Source organism: Bacillus rossius, chromosome 18, assembly GCF_032445375.1.
Source record: "Bacillus rossius redtenbacheri isolate Brsri chromosome 18, Brsri_v3, whole genome shotgun sequence".
Taxonomy (NCBI): domain Eukaryota; kingdom Metazoa; phylum Arthropoda; class Insecta; order Phasmatodea; family Bacillidae; genus Bacillus; species Bacillus rossius.
In genome coordinates this window covers 12,038,482-12,052,374 of record NC_086345.1, presented here as the reverse complement: position 1 = coordinate 12,052,374, position 13,893 = coordinate 12,038,482, and the positions used below count along the sequence as shown (strand labels likewise).

The following is a 13,893-nucleotide window of genomic DNA, read 5'->3' as shown; positions in this document are numbered from 1 at the left end:
TGGTTCAGCAATCTTGATTTAGGAAATAAGGCGTTAGTTTTCTACGCTTGCTCCTGGTTATTTCTAGTGATATTTATGATTTTTTTTTCTCTATGCCTATTTTGTTTTATATAATTCTTCCCAGCTACTTCTTTTCTACCTGTTAAACAAACATCTCAGGTTTATTTCTGCCAGCCTATTGTTAACTGGAAAGACTTCAACTACGACACAGAATGTCTTCGCACTGGAAATTCCAAGTGGCACAAGAACTCGGACTTCAACTGTTGACGACGCTATGACTCACGCTGAAGTGACCTTTATCAACGAGCACGCGGCGACCTTGTAGGTGGGTCGTGTGTTTCACCGCTTGCCGGTACTTAGGTACTTTGAACTTGGAACTTCGACCACATTCCGTCTCTTAACGGCCCCCGCCTAACCGGGCACACACACGGTGCGCAGAGCTCCAGGAAAAACAACGCGATTTGATAACTTCTCGAGACATCCGAGTGGGGTCTGCTCACGAAAAGCATTTAAGAGTTCGATGTGGGCCAAAAATTACTTTTTGACGTGACAACGTCTAATAAATCGATGAACGCCGGCTGCACGCACGAAAAAGTGTCCCGTTACGCACATTGTCCCGTTACGCTTTGTCCCGTTACGCTTTGTCCCGTTACGCTCATTGTACGCTGATGCCGCATATATCTCTCTTCCACTCGATTGGAACAACCATCGATTTGACTTTTACGAGGCACATTAAACTTGAAACACTCCCATTCGTTTCCTACTTTTCCTATCATCGTCCCTATCCTTAACAGAATAACACAGATTGGAAGACGTTAAATAGCAAACATGTATAATAGTTATATTTAAAATAATCTTTTCGTTAAAGTAATAAACATTTTTGAATTAATGAGTGCAAATAAAAGTAAATTTATCAATTAAATTGTAGATTTCATTTCACTCCTTCTTTGTATCCATACAAACTAGTGATAATTCAATAAAAATGAATCAATTTTATTCATAAAAGTATGCAATCATTTCATCAATGTTTTGTTATGACGTTGTCACGTTAAACTATAGTCCGTAAACCGACTTTACAGACAACCATTTTTTTTTTTTTTTTTTTAATAAAGGGCGAAATTTTTCCCTCAGATAAAAGTGTTAGGCGCCTCACTGCACCGTACTCATGATTACGCCATGTTCATCATGAACGACTGTTTCATCCTAAACGATTTCTTCATCATTATTTTGCAATATGAAAAAAAATATACTCACTTAAAATCCGATAAAATACATTTAAATTCAAAAGGTTGATATTAAAAAATATTAATTGCATCTGTAAAAAATTATTTTTCAAAGTTTATAAAATAATTTTACGAAACATTTAAAAAAAAATATTTTCAAAAAATAATTCAACTAAAATAGTACATTTTAATTTGGACAGTCTAGTTTATGTTTTGGGGGAAAAACTTTTAACAAGTAAAATGAATTCGTATAAATTTGTCTTTAATGATTTTTAAATTTTATTATTTTGATAAATGAAACGAGCTTAGGTCAATAGACAGTGAGCAGTCACAAAGTTTCTGCGCAGATGTCTTCCTCGGACTAATACAGCATGTCCATAAAAGAAAGTCCCAGTTTTGAAATTTTAATAGTATCGACTTTAAGAGTTGTGCGAGTGTTGGTTCCAGGTCACAAATAAAGAGTAATTCAAACAGTTTTAGTAAAGGGCATGCGTGAGTACTGCTTTGTTGTTTCCTCGCTTGCAGCGCCACCTACGCAAAATGGCGAAACCTGAGTGAAAATAGTGGAGGGTGAACCTATAAACTTTATTTGGCAACATGATGGAGCCCCTCCCCATTGGAATCTCTTTGTACGAGAGTGGATGAAATTCTTAGTCCCTGACCGTTGGATTGGTCGTAATGGGTCGAGACGACAGAGCTCTTTTTCGCTGGCCTCCACGTTCACCTGACATAACGCCATGAGATTTTTGTTTTCCTTCGGGGCTTCATAAAAGATCGTGTCTACGTTCCGCCGTTATCTAATGATTTTCCAGATTTCAGACACAGAATTGAAGAGGCCATTGCTTCCATTAGTCTGGAAGTGTTAACTTTAAGTGTGGGAAGAATTTGACTTTTAGTTTGGATGTGTGCCGTATAACTAAAGGTGCAGATATTTGACATTTGTCAAATAAAACCGTGCCAGTTTACCTTCAAATTGATGTATGATTTGTTGTAAATAGTCTAAATCAAACTGTCATAATACAAAATTTGAAACTGGGACATTATTTTATGGACTACAGGCAGGGACGTCGGAACGTTTTCATGAGTGGGGGGGCGAAAAGATGTATCATACTTACCTCAGTCCTAGAGCGGGGGGTCTGGGGGCAAAATGCTACTCTCGCCCCCCCTCCCCCCCCCCCATGCATAACAGCACGGGGGCGACTCGCCCCTGCTGCCCCCCTGTTCCGACGTCCCTGACTACAGGTATAAAGGTGGGTTTACGATTGAAAATTAAGAATTAAGAATTAAGAATTAAGACTTAGTCGTGTACTTACCATATGACTCTATGTAAACTAGTGGAATGGTTTATTATTGTCGTGTCTGAATTTTGACGGGTCGTGTGCGAACCATATGATGACTTAAGACTTAACAGAAATGGTTATATTTTATATTTTTCGTTAAGACTTAAGGGAAGCGACCAATCACAACAAACCGGAACCTTTCAGCCGGAAGTTTATGTCTTGGTATTGGGCCGAGTGAGGCAGTATTTTTGGTTATAATTCGTATATTTGTAATTAAAAATTAATTCAGACATGAGTGAACATTCTTATGCAACATAATTTGACATTTCAGTAGAAGATGATGTAATGATGGAAGAAAAATAGATATCCCATTTGTCAAAAACCTATTTCAAACCTGCTTCTCCGTTTAGAACAATGGCCGACCATGTGTTTTGTGCTGTGATTGGTTGGAATTAACGACTTCTATGTCAATCGTAAACTGGAAAATGTAGTTTTGACTTAATCGTGAGCTCGATGTTAAGTTATAATTCATCAGGAAATCAATCGTAAACCCAGCTTAAGGCCGCCTGCAACCTCGTCCTTGGTAAGGTTGCAGCAAAAACAAAGCTCGGAAACACTTGTGGCCCGCGGACCGCACGGTTGGCACTACTAGGGCGGAGGAAGTGTGGAGTGTTTGTGTGAGATAACGGCTTGTACAGTTGGCAGCAGTGGCTGTGACTCAAACCCGCATGGCACGGAATAAAAGGTTGTTTAACTTCCTTGCCCGCTTGTGTTGCCGCCGGTAGCCTACAACTCACGTAGTTTCGGTTCCCTACCACGTTCGTGCAACTTCGGATTTCTGTCAAAAATTGAAATTAAAAAAATCGAAGGGTTAGGTTATGTTAGGTCAGTCACAACATGCTTGTTTTCTTGTTTTCATTGGAAACTTCTGATTAAGCGGCTGAAGTGGCGTTAATACCCAAACGCAAAACTTCGGAAATCTTCGGAAATTCTTGCAGGGAACCGAAACTACGTGAGTTGTAGGCTTCCCGTGTTGCCGCTGGTGTGTGTGCTTTTTTTCCCCGGAAAATGTAGCCTACACAGAACCCAATTTTTTCTACCTTTACAGGAGATCCATTTTTGAAACGAATGATTTCGTTAAGTTTTCCGTGAAACTTGTGAATTGTAGAATATGTGAGTGCAAGGTTAAAATGAAAGCTCTTGGCCGTCTTTAAAGTATATGTCCACAGATTTGAAACTCAGCAAGGATGTTCTTTATATTACATATATACCAACTGAGCTCGGGGTTTTCCTAAAATCAGTATCCAAGACGGGATTACGGGGAGCGTTAAAAATTTTGGGGCTTTAAGGGGCCCGCCTCGTCAGGGGTGTATGTGTGTTAGTGAGGCGGGATGATAAGCGCGACGCTCGCTGGTGCTTCTAGCGCGGTATAGCCTCTAAGCTCAAGTCTCTGAACTGGCGCGCATTCGTCTCGTCGTCACAGGATAACTGTGAAATTTGAGCGGTGACCGTAACATTATATGGCGGAGAAATGAAGATAAAGGGGTTATGCAAGCCCCTTAAGTGCTTTCAAGAATCTGTACTGATAGTTTTATGCCTAAAAATAACTCTGAAAACACGCGTTTTAAGCATTTTAACGCTTCTAAAAATACAGTTAAAAAACTTAATCCGAAATTAAAAGTACTTTTCGGCCCTCAGCGAACTCTTAAATGCTATTCGTAAATAGGCCCCACTCGGATATCTTGAGCAGTTTTGAAATCGCGTTGTTTTTCCTGAAGCTCTGCACACCGTATGTGTGTCCAGGTAGGTGGGCCCCTTAACCCCTCCCCTGGTACATTTTTCACCATAACCCGACCTACTGGATCGGAAACACACCAAAAAAAAAAAAATACATTTTTTAAAAATTTTCGAAATTTAAGGTCATTAATTTCCCCCCCCCCCCCCTTCCCCTTTTTTTCGAGTGGGAGAAAGTAAAAACCTCGGACACATTTTCCACCACAACCCGACCCCCGAAACACTCTTATTGGAAAATAATAAATATTTAAAAACTTTACACTGGCAGATTTTCCACCATAACACGGCCTATTGGATCGGAAAAACTCCAAATCGAAAAAAGCATTTTTTTTTTTTAATTTTCAAAATTTTGGGTTCTTAACAGCCCTCCCCCTTCTAGGGGCGTAGTTGACTCCGGGTCAAATTCCCGCCATGCCCCGATCTCATAGATACTCTAAAGGCATGGTTATTACCCATAGCTCGAAATTAGTGATTTTTCACCCTCTGTCCCTTCCCCCCACCACCAAAACTCTCCCTTAACACAAAGTTCTTAAATGATCAAAATATTGTATTGTCAGATGTTCTTTATATCTTTGCAAAATTTTCAACACATTGGACTTTGAAAAGTGTGTAAAAATTGAATGGAAGGATTTTATCACATAGTCAATTCATAGATACATACAGGTCAATCCAATAAAAGCGTTGTAAAATAAACAATTTTTAGTATGATGACACCAAAAATTTCACATACCAGTCAATATACTTTCTGATGACTATCGTGGCATGATCTACAGTTCAAAATAGTTGCACCATAAAAACAATTAGTGCAGTCGGAGTACTGGTGGAATGCTTCAAGAGCCCTTCTCAGAACTCAAGTTACCAGCCGGGTCGATAAAGTCCCAGTCGAGTTCCACGAAGCACTCTGAAGTCTTGACTGCCACACACGACCGCAATATAAGCTGAACTAATCGGCGTAGCAAGTTAGTTTTTACCATAACTTTATGCTTACCTTGAGATAATAAATAAAACTTTAAAGCCCCTGTGTTGAGAAGCAGCAACTGAATCGAGGTTTTACAATGTACCTGTTTCAGAAAAATTCAAATCCTGCCTAACATACATTTGCTTTTAAGAAGTAATATTCCTTTCTGTAGCAGAATTGGTGACCTCCGTGGAAGAAGAATCCATTACACCCCCCCCCCCCGTCCTCATCGGGTTTGAACCGGGGACTCCATTTCGAAAGAGCGATTTTTTATTTTATTAAAATTATATTTGATTTTATTTTTAATTTTAAAATTTTTAAAATTTTACAAATGTTCTACTTTAATAATGATGCATTTTCAAGATGGCGGATATGACCTCGTAATTAAAAATGGCGGACGTGATTTCATAATTTCGAAATGGCGGAATGTTCTACCGTAACGAAATGTACAACGTCTGAGGAATGGCGTGTTCGATGGTGATGTCAACGTAACGAAAAGTGCAGCGTACGGGAGGAGAGTGCTCGATTACAAACAAGGTGGCGGAATGCAAGATGGTGAAATTCAAGATGGTGGCCTGATTAAAAGGTCAAGTTTCAAGGTCTCTGAAGCCTCCCGATCTGTTGTGATGTTTTCCCTGGTAAAAATAGAGAGCCTACAGTTCACAGAGGTAAAGGCCATAACCACAACCCGAACAGTTCCGATGTTTACCGAAGTAAAAGTAAGGTTATGTTTGGTCAGTGTAATAAATAAAAGTTATACTTTATATCGCCGTAAAATATATAAATCCTTGCAATACGATGTTTTTTTTTTCACGAGCGACCGGGAAACTTCGGAGAACTTCGGAGAACTTCGGAACTGTTCGGGTGTGATTCTCATTCCTGTAAACTGTAGTGCTGACTGGCGGCGGAGTGAGTGGTCAGTGCAACCACTCACCACCAGGAGCGCTTGCGTCCCTGGTCACTAAATCCAGTACTGGAAAATTAGTAAAGCGTACCAAGAGTCCAAGTGCCCAACCCCCGCATGGTAGACTCTTTTCTACTCTGTCCAACACTTCATCCAGACCATCCTCTGTCTCCTGTAAATTCCTACACGTAATGCATGCCAATTTGCATCCCGCATGAATGTGCCCAGGGTTTTCCCTGTGTCTATGCAGGTTTTACCTGCGCCCAACCTATCTCTAGTTATAGTCTAGATTTAAGAGTGAGGGGAGTTAGTCATGGCGCCAATCGCTGCCATGGCTGGCCAATCCCCTCCTAGCACATGATGCATGTGACCATCTCCCTGCATGGCTGATCCCAGCATGACTAGGCGTATAGGCTTCGGCCTGAGACGCACCTAGGTCCCTCCCTAACCCGGACCCCTCCAAAATACACTTAGTTTTAGTTAGGTTAGGAAAAAAAAATCTTAAACTGTAGGCTTCCCTGTCAAAACATGGGATACTTCCATAGAAAATAATCAGTAGTAATTTTTGAAATACTTTCGCCATAGTCACAATGTTCTTAACGGTTATTTTTTTTTTTTTAAATATCGTGATAAAAACAGTTTACGCAGTGTAGATTTTCAGATAATTTTATAACTTTTGAAAGTTGTGTTTTTATGAAAAAAATTTTCTCTCTAAACACTGGGAGTAATAATTCTTTTTAAATATAATGTCGGAGGTGAAAGAATTTTAAACAAATTGTTTAAATAAAATAATTTTTAACTAGATATGTTACATATATAAATATGGTAACGATTATTTAAAAAATCTATATCAAATATATATATATATATGTACAATATAATTGCTTTTTTTTGCTCCAAGCGTAGAAGTCCTGGTGATAATACTCGTGTAGAACTTAGGAATTAGTAGGTGAGCTACTGCAGAACCTCGTTATCAATTCATGGGGTTTTGTATACCAACCTGAGGCTGAATTTATTGAATAGGATGTTGTACCACTACACATATGGCACCCATCGTAGATGCTGAGTTTGCGGTATTACAGAAGTAACACAAAGCTCGGATGACATACTCAAAATAAAGTTTCTCTCATTACACTCCTAGATAACAATATTGACGAAATCCAGTCTCGTGGGCCAAGAATCTATCACTACTCAAAAATATTTGGCACATCAGCATTGAAACAAAGACTGACTAAAAAAAAAAAAAAAAACAATCTTATATGTTGTAGGTTGGAGCTACAGTAAAAGCCTTTGTCCGACAATTTCCTTTAAAATCTCTGACCTAAACTATAGTTTCCTGATTATTCCATGATTTTTGAGAAATTTTACTCTCCCTGACTGTTCCATGTTTTCCCTGATGCTGGGCACATATTTTTTTAAATAGTACTGATCAATGAACTTACTATATTATTTATTTTGGGTTAACTTATTGTCAACAGACTGTGTAATTAACTTAATACAACTAGCACAAATTATTGATAACAATGAGCATTTAAATTTTTCGTAAATAATATTTACATCCTATATTTTCCATTCACTTGCATAGATTTGTATCTTCCAATGCATTTTTAAGACATTATAATTTTCATTTTATTTTAAGATGTTAGATAGTTGCTGAAATGTTTAATTTATGTTAAATTAATTAAATTTGCCCAATTTTTATTTATATGGCGAAAATATACGACTTTGTTCAAGCGAACATCGAGTACGAATTTAACATGTTCTGCAGGGTAAAATTTCCGCGCAGTTACAAACAAGAATAGGGAGAATGCACTGCATGTGGCAGCTGCTGTGAAGGTTAATTTATGCATGCGGGTGATATGCAGGTGTACAAGGTCACGTGAGGACTGTGGATAGGGGCTTATCAGACACGTCACGAGGCTGCCTGCAGTGCCTGAGTGTCGACAAATATCCGGTGAATCAATTCCAAGAGCTTTTTGACGTGACAACGTCTAATAAATCGATGAACGCCGGCTGCACGCACGAAAAAGTGTCCCGTTACACACATTGTCCCGTTACGCTGTGTCCCGTTACGCTCATTGTACGCTTGCGCCGCATCTATCTCTCTTCCACTCGATTGAAACAACCATCGATTTGACTTTTTCGAGGCACATTAAACTTGAAACACTCCCATTCGTTTCCTACTTTTCCTATCATCGTCCCTATCCTTAACAGAATAACACAGATTGGAAGAAGTTAAATAGCAAACATGTATAATAGTTATATTTAAAATAATCTTTTCGTTAAAGTAATAAACATTTTTGAATTAATGAGTGCAAATAAAAGTAAATTTATCAATTAAATTGTAGATTTCATTTCACTCCTTCTTTGTATCCATACAAAATAGTGATAATTCAATAAAAATGATTCAATTTTATTCATAAAAGTATGCAATCATTTCATCAATGTTTTGTTATGACGTTGTCACGTTAAACTATCGTCCGTAAACCGACTTTACAGATAACCCCCCCCCCCTTTTTTTTTTTTTTTAATATATACCTATATTTTCGGCCAGTGGCATGGTTTTGGCCTGTTTCCACGCCCACATGGGGGTTCGAACCCGCAGCCCCTCGGCCGTGGTCGGCAACTGCAATCCAAGATGGCCTCCTGCCTGCATGACGAAATAGCTACGCGCCGGGCCAAGATGCACTGTGCTTCGGTGATTCAGCTGCGTTTCACAACATCCGCCCTCCGACAAGACGTGAGTCATTAAGGCGACTGCACGCGTCTTAACTGCTTCTCCGCTACCGTGTAGTGCTGCTAACACAGCCCAGGGCATTAACACACGAGGGATGCATCCTGTAAATTACTACGCGTTTTTATGAACTCGCGGGTTTTTCGTCTACGATTTTTAAATATAATTCATAATCTAGCATTGCATATGTACATGTTTTGTTGGTTTCGTGGGCGTAGATCCCATGGGTTGGGTGGGAGAGGGAGTGCATAGATGGGGGGGGGGGGAGGGGGGGGTGTTTCTGAGCAACGTCTTTGTGACACATTGTTGTGAAATGTTTCTCACGCGAAAAAGACAGAGAATAGGTACTTGGCCAAATTTATACCGGGGAGCCAGAAAAATCTCCCGGCGATCGAGGCCTCCACACCACGGGAAAAACCTGGCGCTTGGACTCTGTGTATTCGCCTCGTGACAGGCATTCAGGACATTGAAAAATTTATACCGGGGAGCCAGAAAATTCTCCCGGCGATCGAGGCCTCCACACCCCGGTAAAAACCTGGCGCTCGGGCTATTTGTGTACCCATCGATACACTCATTTTGGGTTATATAGGGGGTAGTGGTGTCTCGGGAGGAATAAAAATATTTTAAATATCATATAAAGAGAGCACTATGCTATACATGTTGCTATGCTCGTTTTCGTTCTACTCTTTGTGCGATTATTCGTCCTCCGCCCAAAAATAAAAAGAACCAAGAGCTAGGGCCTATATGAACAAAAGAACAAGGCAGAGAGAGAGAGTGTGTGTGTGTGCGCATTAGCTTGTTTCAGAAAATAGATATAGGTATCTTATACAATTAGCTGTGAGTGCGTTGAATTTTTTTTTCTACCGACGCGCTCGCGTTCATCCTTGTTCAACCAGCAGCGTAGAGAGCGCTGTTGAGACAGTCCCTGCATTTCCTGGAATAGATAAAGCTACCTGTTAATAATGTCATATTCCGTTCAGAGATTTGGCGAGTTTCAAATGACAGAATTGTTTGAAGAAACAGTAACACGGACAGTTTCAATTTCCAATGCATTTCCACTTCTATCACATGTTCTGAGTTACACGCGCTCTTGTTTTTTTTTTTTTTTTTTTTTTTTTTTTTTTAACTTTTCGAATGAAATTAATTACAGGGCCCTTCCTGCCTACCACACATGTATGGATGTTGTTGGAAAACAACAGCGTCTTTGAAAGAGAAAGGTTTTTTACTCTCCTGTAAAGTCGCTCAGTTGTGACCTAGGGTAATTTCCTCCTGAGGAACAGAGTTAAGTGAAATTATAGTCTGTGTTATGAATCGTCAAACTCGCAACCATAAAAATGCACCTTTGTTTGGTCTGCACTGCCTCGCTGTTCGTATCTACTGCCACTGCCCGTGCGGTGGTGAAATGGCGCCAACCGATAAGAAAACGTTCGTAAGAGCCGCGTTCGTTTCGCCGATTCGGAGCGGAGCGACAGACGTTTTGTTACGTGTCTCGGGTGCGCTATAAAGCCTTCACACTTCACAATCCTCTAACTCGAGCGCCGAGTCAGCAGACAAAGAGCACACCTGCTGCTCGGGAAACTCAGGCCACGGGGGAGTCTAGAATTCATACCAGAGTTTTTGAAGTAATCATTTTGGTTGAGAAAACTTGGCATTTTATATTTTTGTTTATTTTTATTTGATTGTTTTATTACTTTATTTGTGTCAATTACGTTATTGTTGATAAATACGTGAAAAAAGCATGTCAAGTTTGTATTGAAAGACACACACATGTGCAAACGGGCATGCAATAAGAGATTGTACTTGAAAAATAAAATGCCTGTCGTTTCTGTGTATGAAAGCTGTGATATGGAGGAAATACACTATGTTTGCCCACTAAAGAATGCAATCATATTTACAAAATGATATCTTTTTAACCTTATGTAGCTAAATTGCTGTTATTTTCTCATTCTGTTTACGCATATGTATTTCCCCCATCCCCCCCCCCTCCCCAAATCCGTTTTAAATTCCAGAAGGCCACGCCTCTGTGACGCTGTCTCGTGTAACATGTATCAATTTGACAGTTGTCAAAAGTAGGAACAGTGGTCTCAGTTCGTACGTCTGCAAATGCTGTTCTGTCAGCAGTGTTAGTATACAACTCTACGTGACTGTCAGTGTTCTTAAATGACTGTCTTGTGTAGCTCTGCGGTTAACATTTGCTACTTTCGAGAACTAAAGTTCTCTGGGGAAAAGTGATATAAACGACAAAAAAAACTATTCAATAACTGAAGTTTATGGCGTCCCGTTCCATATAGGCTATATATATAGTATATAGTAGTATATAATTTATATATAGTATATAGTATATAGTATATATATAAGGTTGTTGTGGTTGGCAAATAATAATTAAACCAGAGTTTGTCGCATTAGTGATCGTTTCTCTAAAAAAATATTGCTTTTTTTTTTTTTTTTTTGCAATTACTGTAGATCGCTTTGCCTCGGAAATATTGAACTGTCAGCTCTGAGACGAGTTAGGAGACAGGGACCATATACACACGCGGATATGAAACGGGGCTGGTAAGAGAGAGTTCCGTATCACGTATCCAAGTTTATACTATGATCCTGACGGCACGATCCTACACACAGGGCCGCAACTAGGGGGGGGGGGGGGGAGCAAGCGGGGCATACGCCCCGGGCGCAAAGCTGTGGGGGCGCCGAAATAGCTTGCATTGTAATTCCTACTACAACTGGTAACTGGTAAAAAGTTTTTTAACTTGTATGCCAGGATTGTCCAATCTGATTTACAATATAACGTCTCAACATAGCACCATTTTCCCGTGGGAGGGCCCCCGGACCCCCCGCTTTATTGGTGTGGTATGTGCAAAAAAGAGGGGGGGGGGAGGAATGAATCCATTCATGCCCCGGGTGCCAGAGACTCTAGTTGCGGCCCTGATTACACACATTGATCCTGTGGTACATAATGCTTGCTGTTTTAATTTGTTACGTCGAAAGATATGGACACGACAAAAAATTGTGACATAACAAACAAATAAAATAGTAAAATACAGACAGATTAAAAATTTTTCACAAGACTTGACATAGTTTTTTTTATTGTAATATTCGAGTTTCGGTCATGTCCAGGATCTTTGGACGTTTTAAATTAAAACAGCAAGCATTATGTACCACAGGATCTATATACACATGTTACGGTCAATGCTAGAAGAAGTAAAACTTCGGTTTACCCGGGTTAACATAGCTTTATCCAAGGTAGGCGCGGGTAAAAACCGAATAATCACTCAAATTTGAATCTGGCTATCACCCATATACACCTGATGCTGGCTGGGCAATGTTAGGTGTTGCGTCATTTCTGAGCACAAAGGTTAGTTAATGTATTGAAGTAGCTTGGCTACTGGGTTGTAGCCGTGTCGCAGGCGAATAATTCACCGACGTTTCGGTCGACATTGCAATCGCCATCATCAGTGAGCAGTTATCTAAGTTACTGTTGGTAACTGCTCCCTGATGATGGCGACTGCAATGTCGACCGAAACTGTCGGTGAATTATTCGCCTAGGACACGGCTACAACCCAGAAGCCGAGCTACTTCAGACAATGGGCCGTGAAAGCCTGCCAACATTATTAGTTGATGTATTAATTTTAGTCAGCGTTGGGTGGACCTATAGGGTGTGCACGGGTGAACGCCGAATTCGAAATTTGTTTCAGTTATCATTCGAACTTGGCCCAGCCGTCTCGGATGATGCCGAGGTAACCCGGGTGGGCCTGTGTTTACTTCTTCTTCTGGCACGGGCGGTAGCACGCGTGGATGAGCACGCCACCAGGGAAGAATGGGGACGCACTACAACGCCGAAATACCACAACGCCGAACGTACAATAACGCCGAAAACCATAACGCCGAATCGCCAAATTTACTACAACGCCGACAGCTGGAAAACTGCTGTGTACCACAACGTCGAAATACATTAACGCCGAAAAATGTCATTCATTGCAGGACTGCCACAAAGGTTAGGTTAGGTTAGGTTAGGTTAGGCTAGCCTAGGTTAGGTTAGGTTAGGTTAGGTTAGGTTAGGCTAGCCTAGGTTAGGTTAGGTTGTGGTATTTCGGCGTTCAAGATACATTTAAGAAACACACACAAAAATCCATTCAGTTTTTTTTTTTTTTTTTTTTTCATTTTGCTCCCCGCAGCAAAATTTTTCCGGCGTTACTGTATTCCGGCGTTGTGATACGCAGCAGTTTTCTAGCTGTCGGTGTTGCGGTCAAATTTGGCATTCGGCGTTATTGTAGGTTCGGCGTTGTGGTAACGACCCGGGGACGGAATGACTCACGTGTCTCGAAGGCATTCGGCCGTGAAGACCTCGCTGACGGTGCCGGCCGGTCTGCAGCGGGCGTCTCCGGAGGACGTCTTCTCCGCCGTCCAGGGAGGCCCTGGGACCCCTGGGTCCCCCTCGGGCCCGGACTGGCAGCACCCCATGTCCGCGCGCACCCTTCTCGACTCACCCCCGCACACACACACCGCTCACGCACGAGTGAAGAGACGTTCTAGCACCCGCGCAGCTGATCGTCGCCCGAAGACAAGCCGCGCGCCGCCGGAGACGCCCGAGGTTTCCCGAAGCCGCCAGCCGGCGGCGCGCCAGGGGTGGGCAAAAGCGCGACGCGTCGCCGAATCTTTTGTGTGTGAACCTTTCCCCTCCCTTTTCACAAATACTTCTCAAACATATATATATATATATATTTTTATTTCACTCGAATACGTCTTTTTAAAAATTTTTGCTTCCGCCACCGGATGGCTGAAGGATCAAAGAACTCCGTCACGCGCGGTGGAGAGGGGGGGGGGGAAGCGCCGCCATTTTGAGGTCATTTCGGCTGCGTTCCGAGATTTCCATATTAGTGTAACTTTTGACTCGGAGAAGCTACGACGTTCTTTTAGGTTTCAATCGTCAGCTCTCGTCGAAATCTATCGATTGCGTGTATAAAACATTATTGTAAAATAGTTACAGTGATTAAATATAC

General features: G+C 41.1%; 1 protein-coding gene across 1 annotated transcript in view; it reads right to left on the bottom strand.

Annotated features, from left to right (window-relative positions):
* Positions 1-13,427, bottom strand: part of LOC134541189 (uncharacterized) — a 181,582-nt gene extending 168,155 nt beyond the window's left edge. Inside the window, exon 1 of the mRNA XM_063384426.1 lies at positions 13,209-13,427. Coding sequence (XP_063240496.1) covers positions 13,209-13,354 — 146 coding nt within the window. The 5' untranslated portion in view covers positions 13,355-13,427. The remainder of the gene's footprint in view (positions 1-13,208) is intronic.
* Positions 13,428-13,893: the final 466 nt, after the last annotated feature.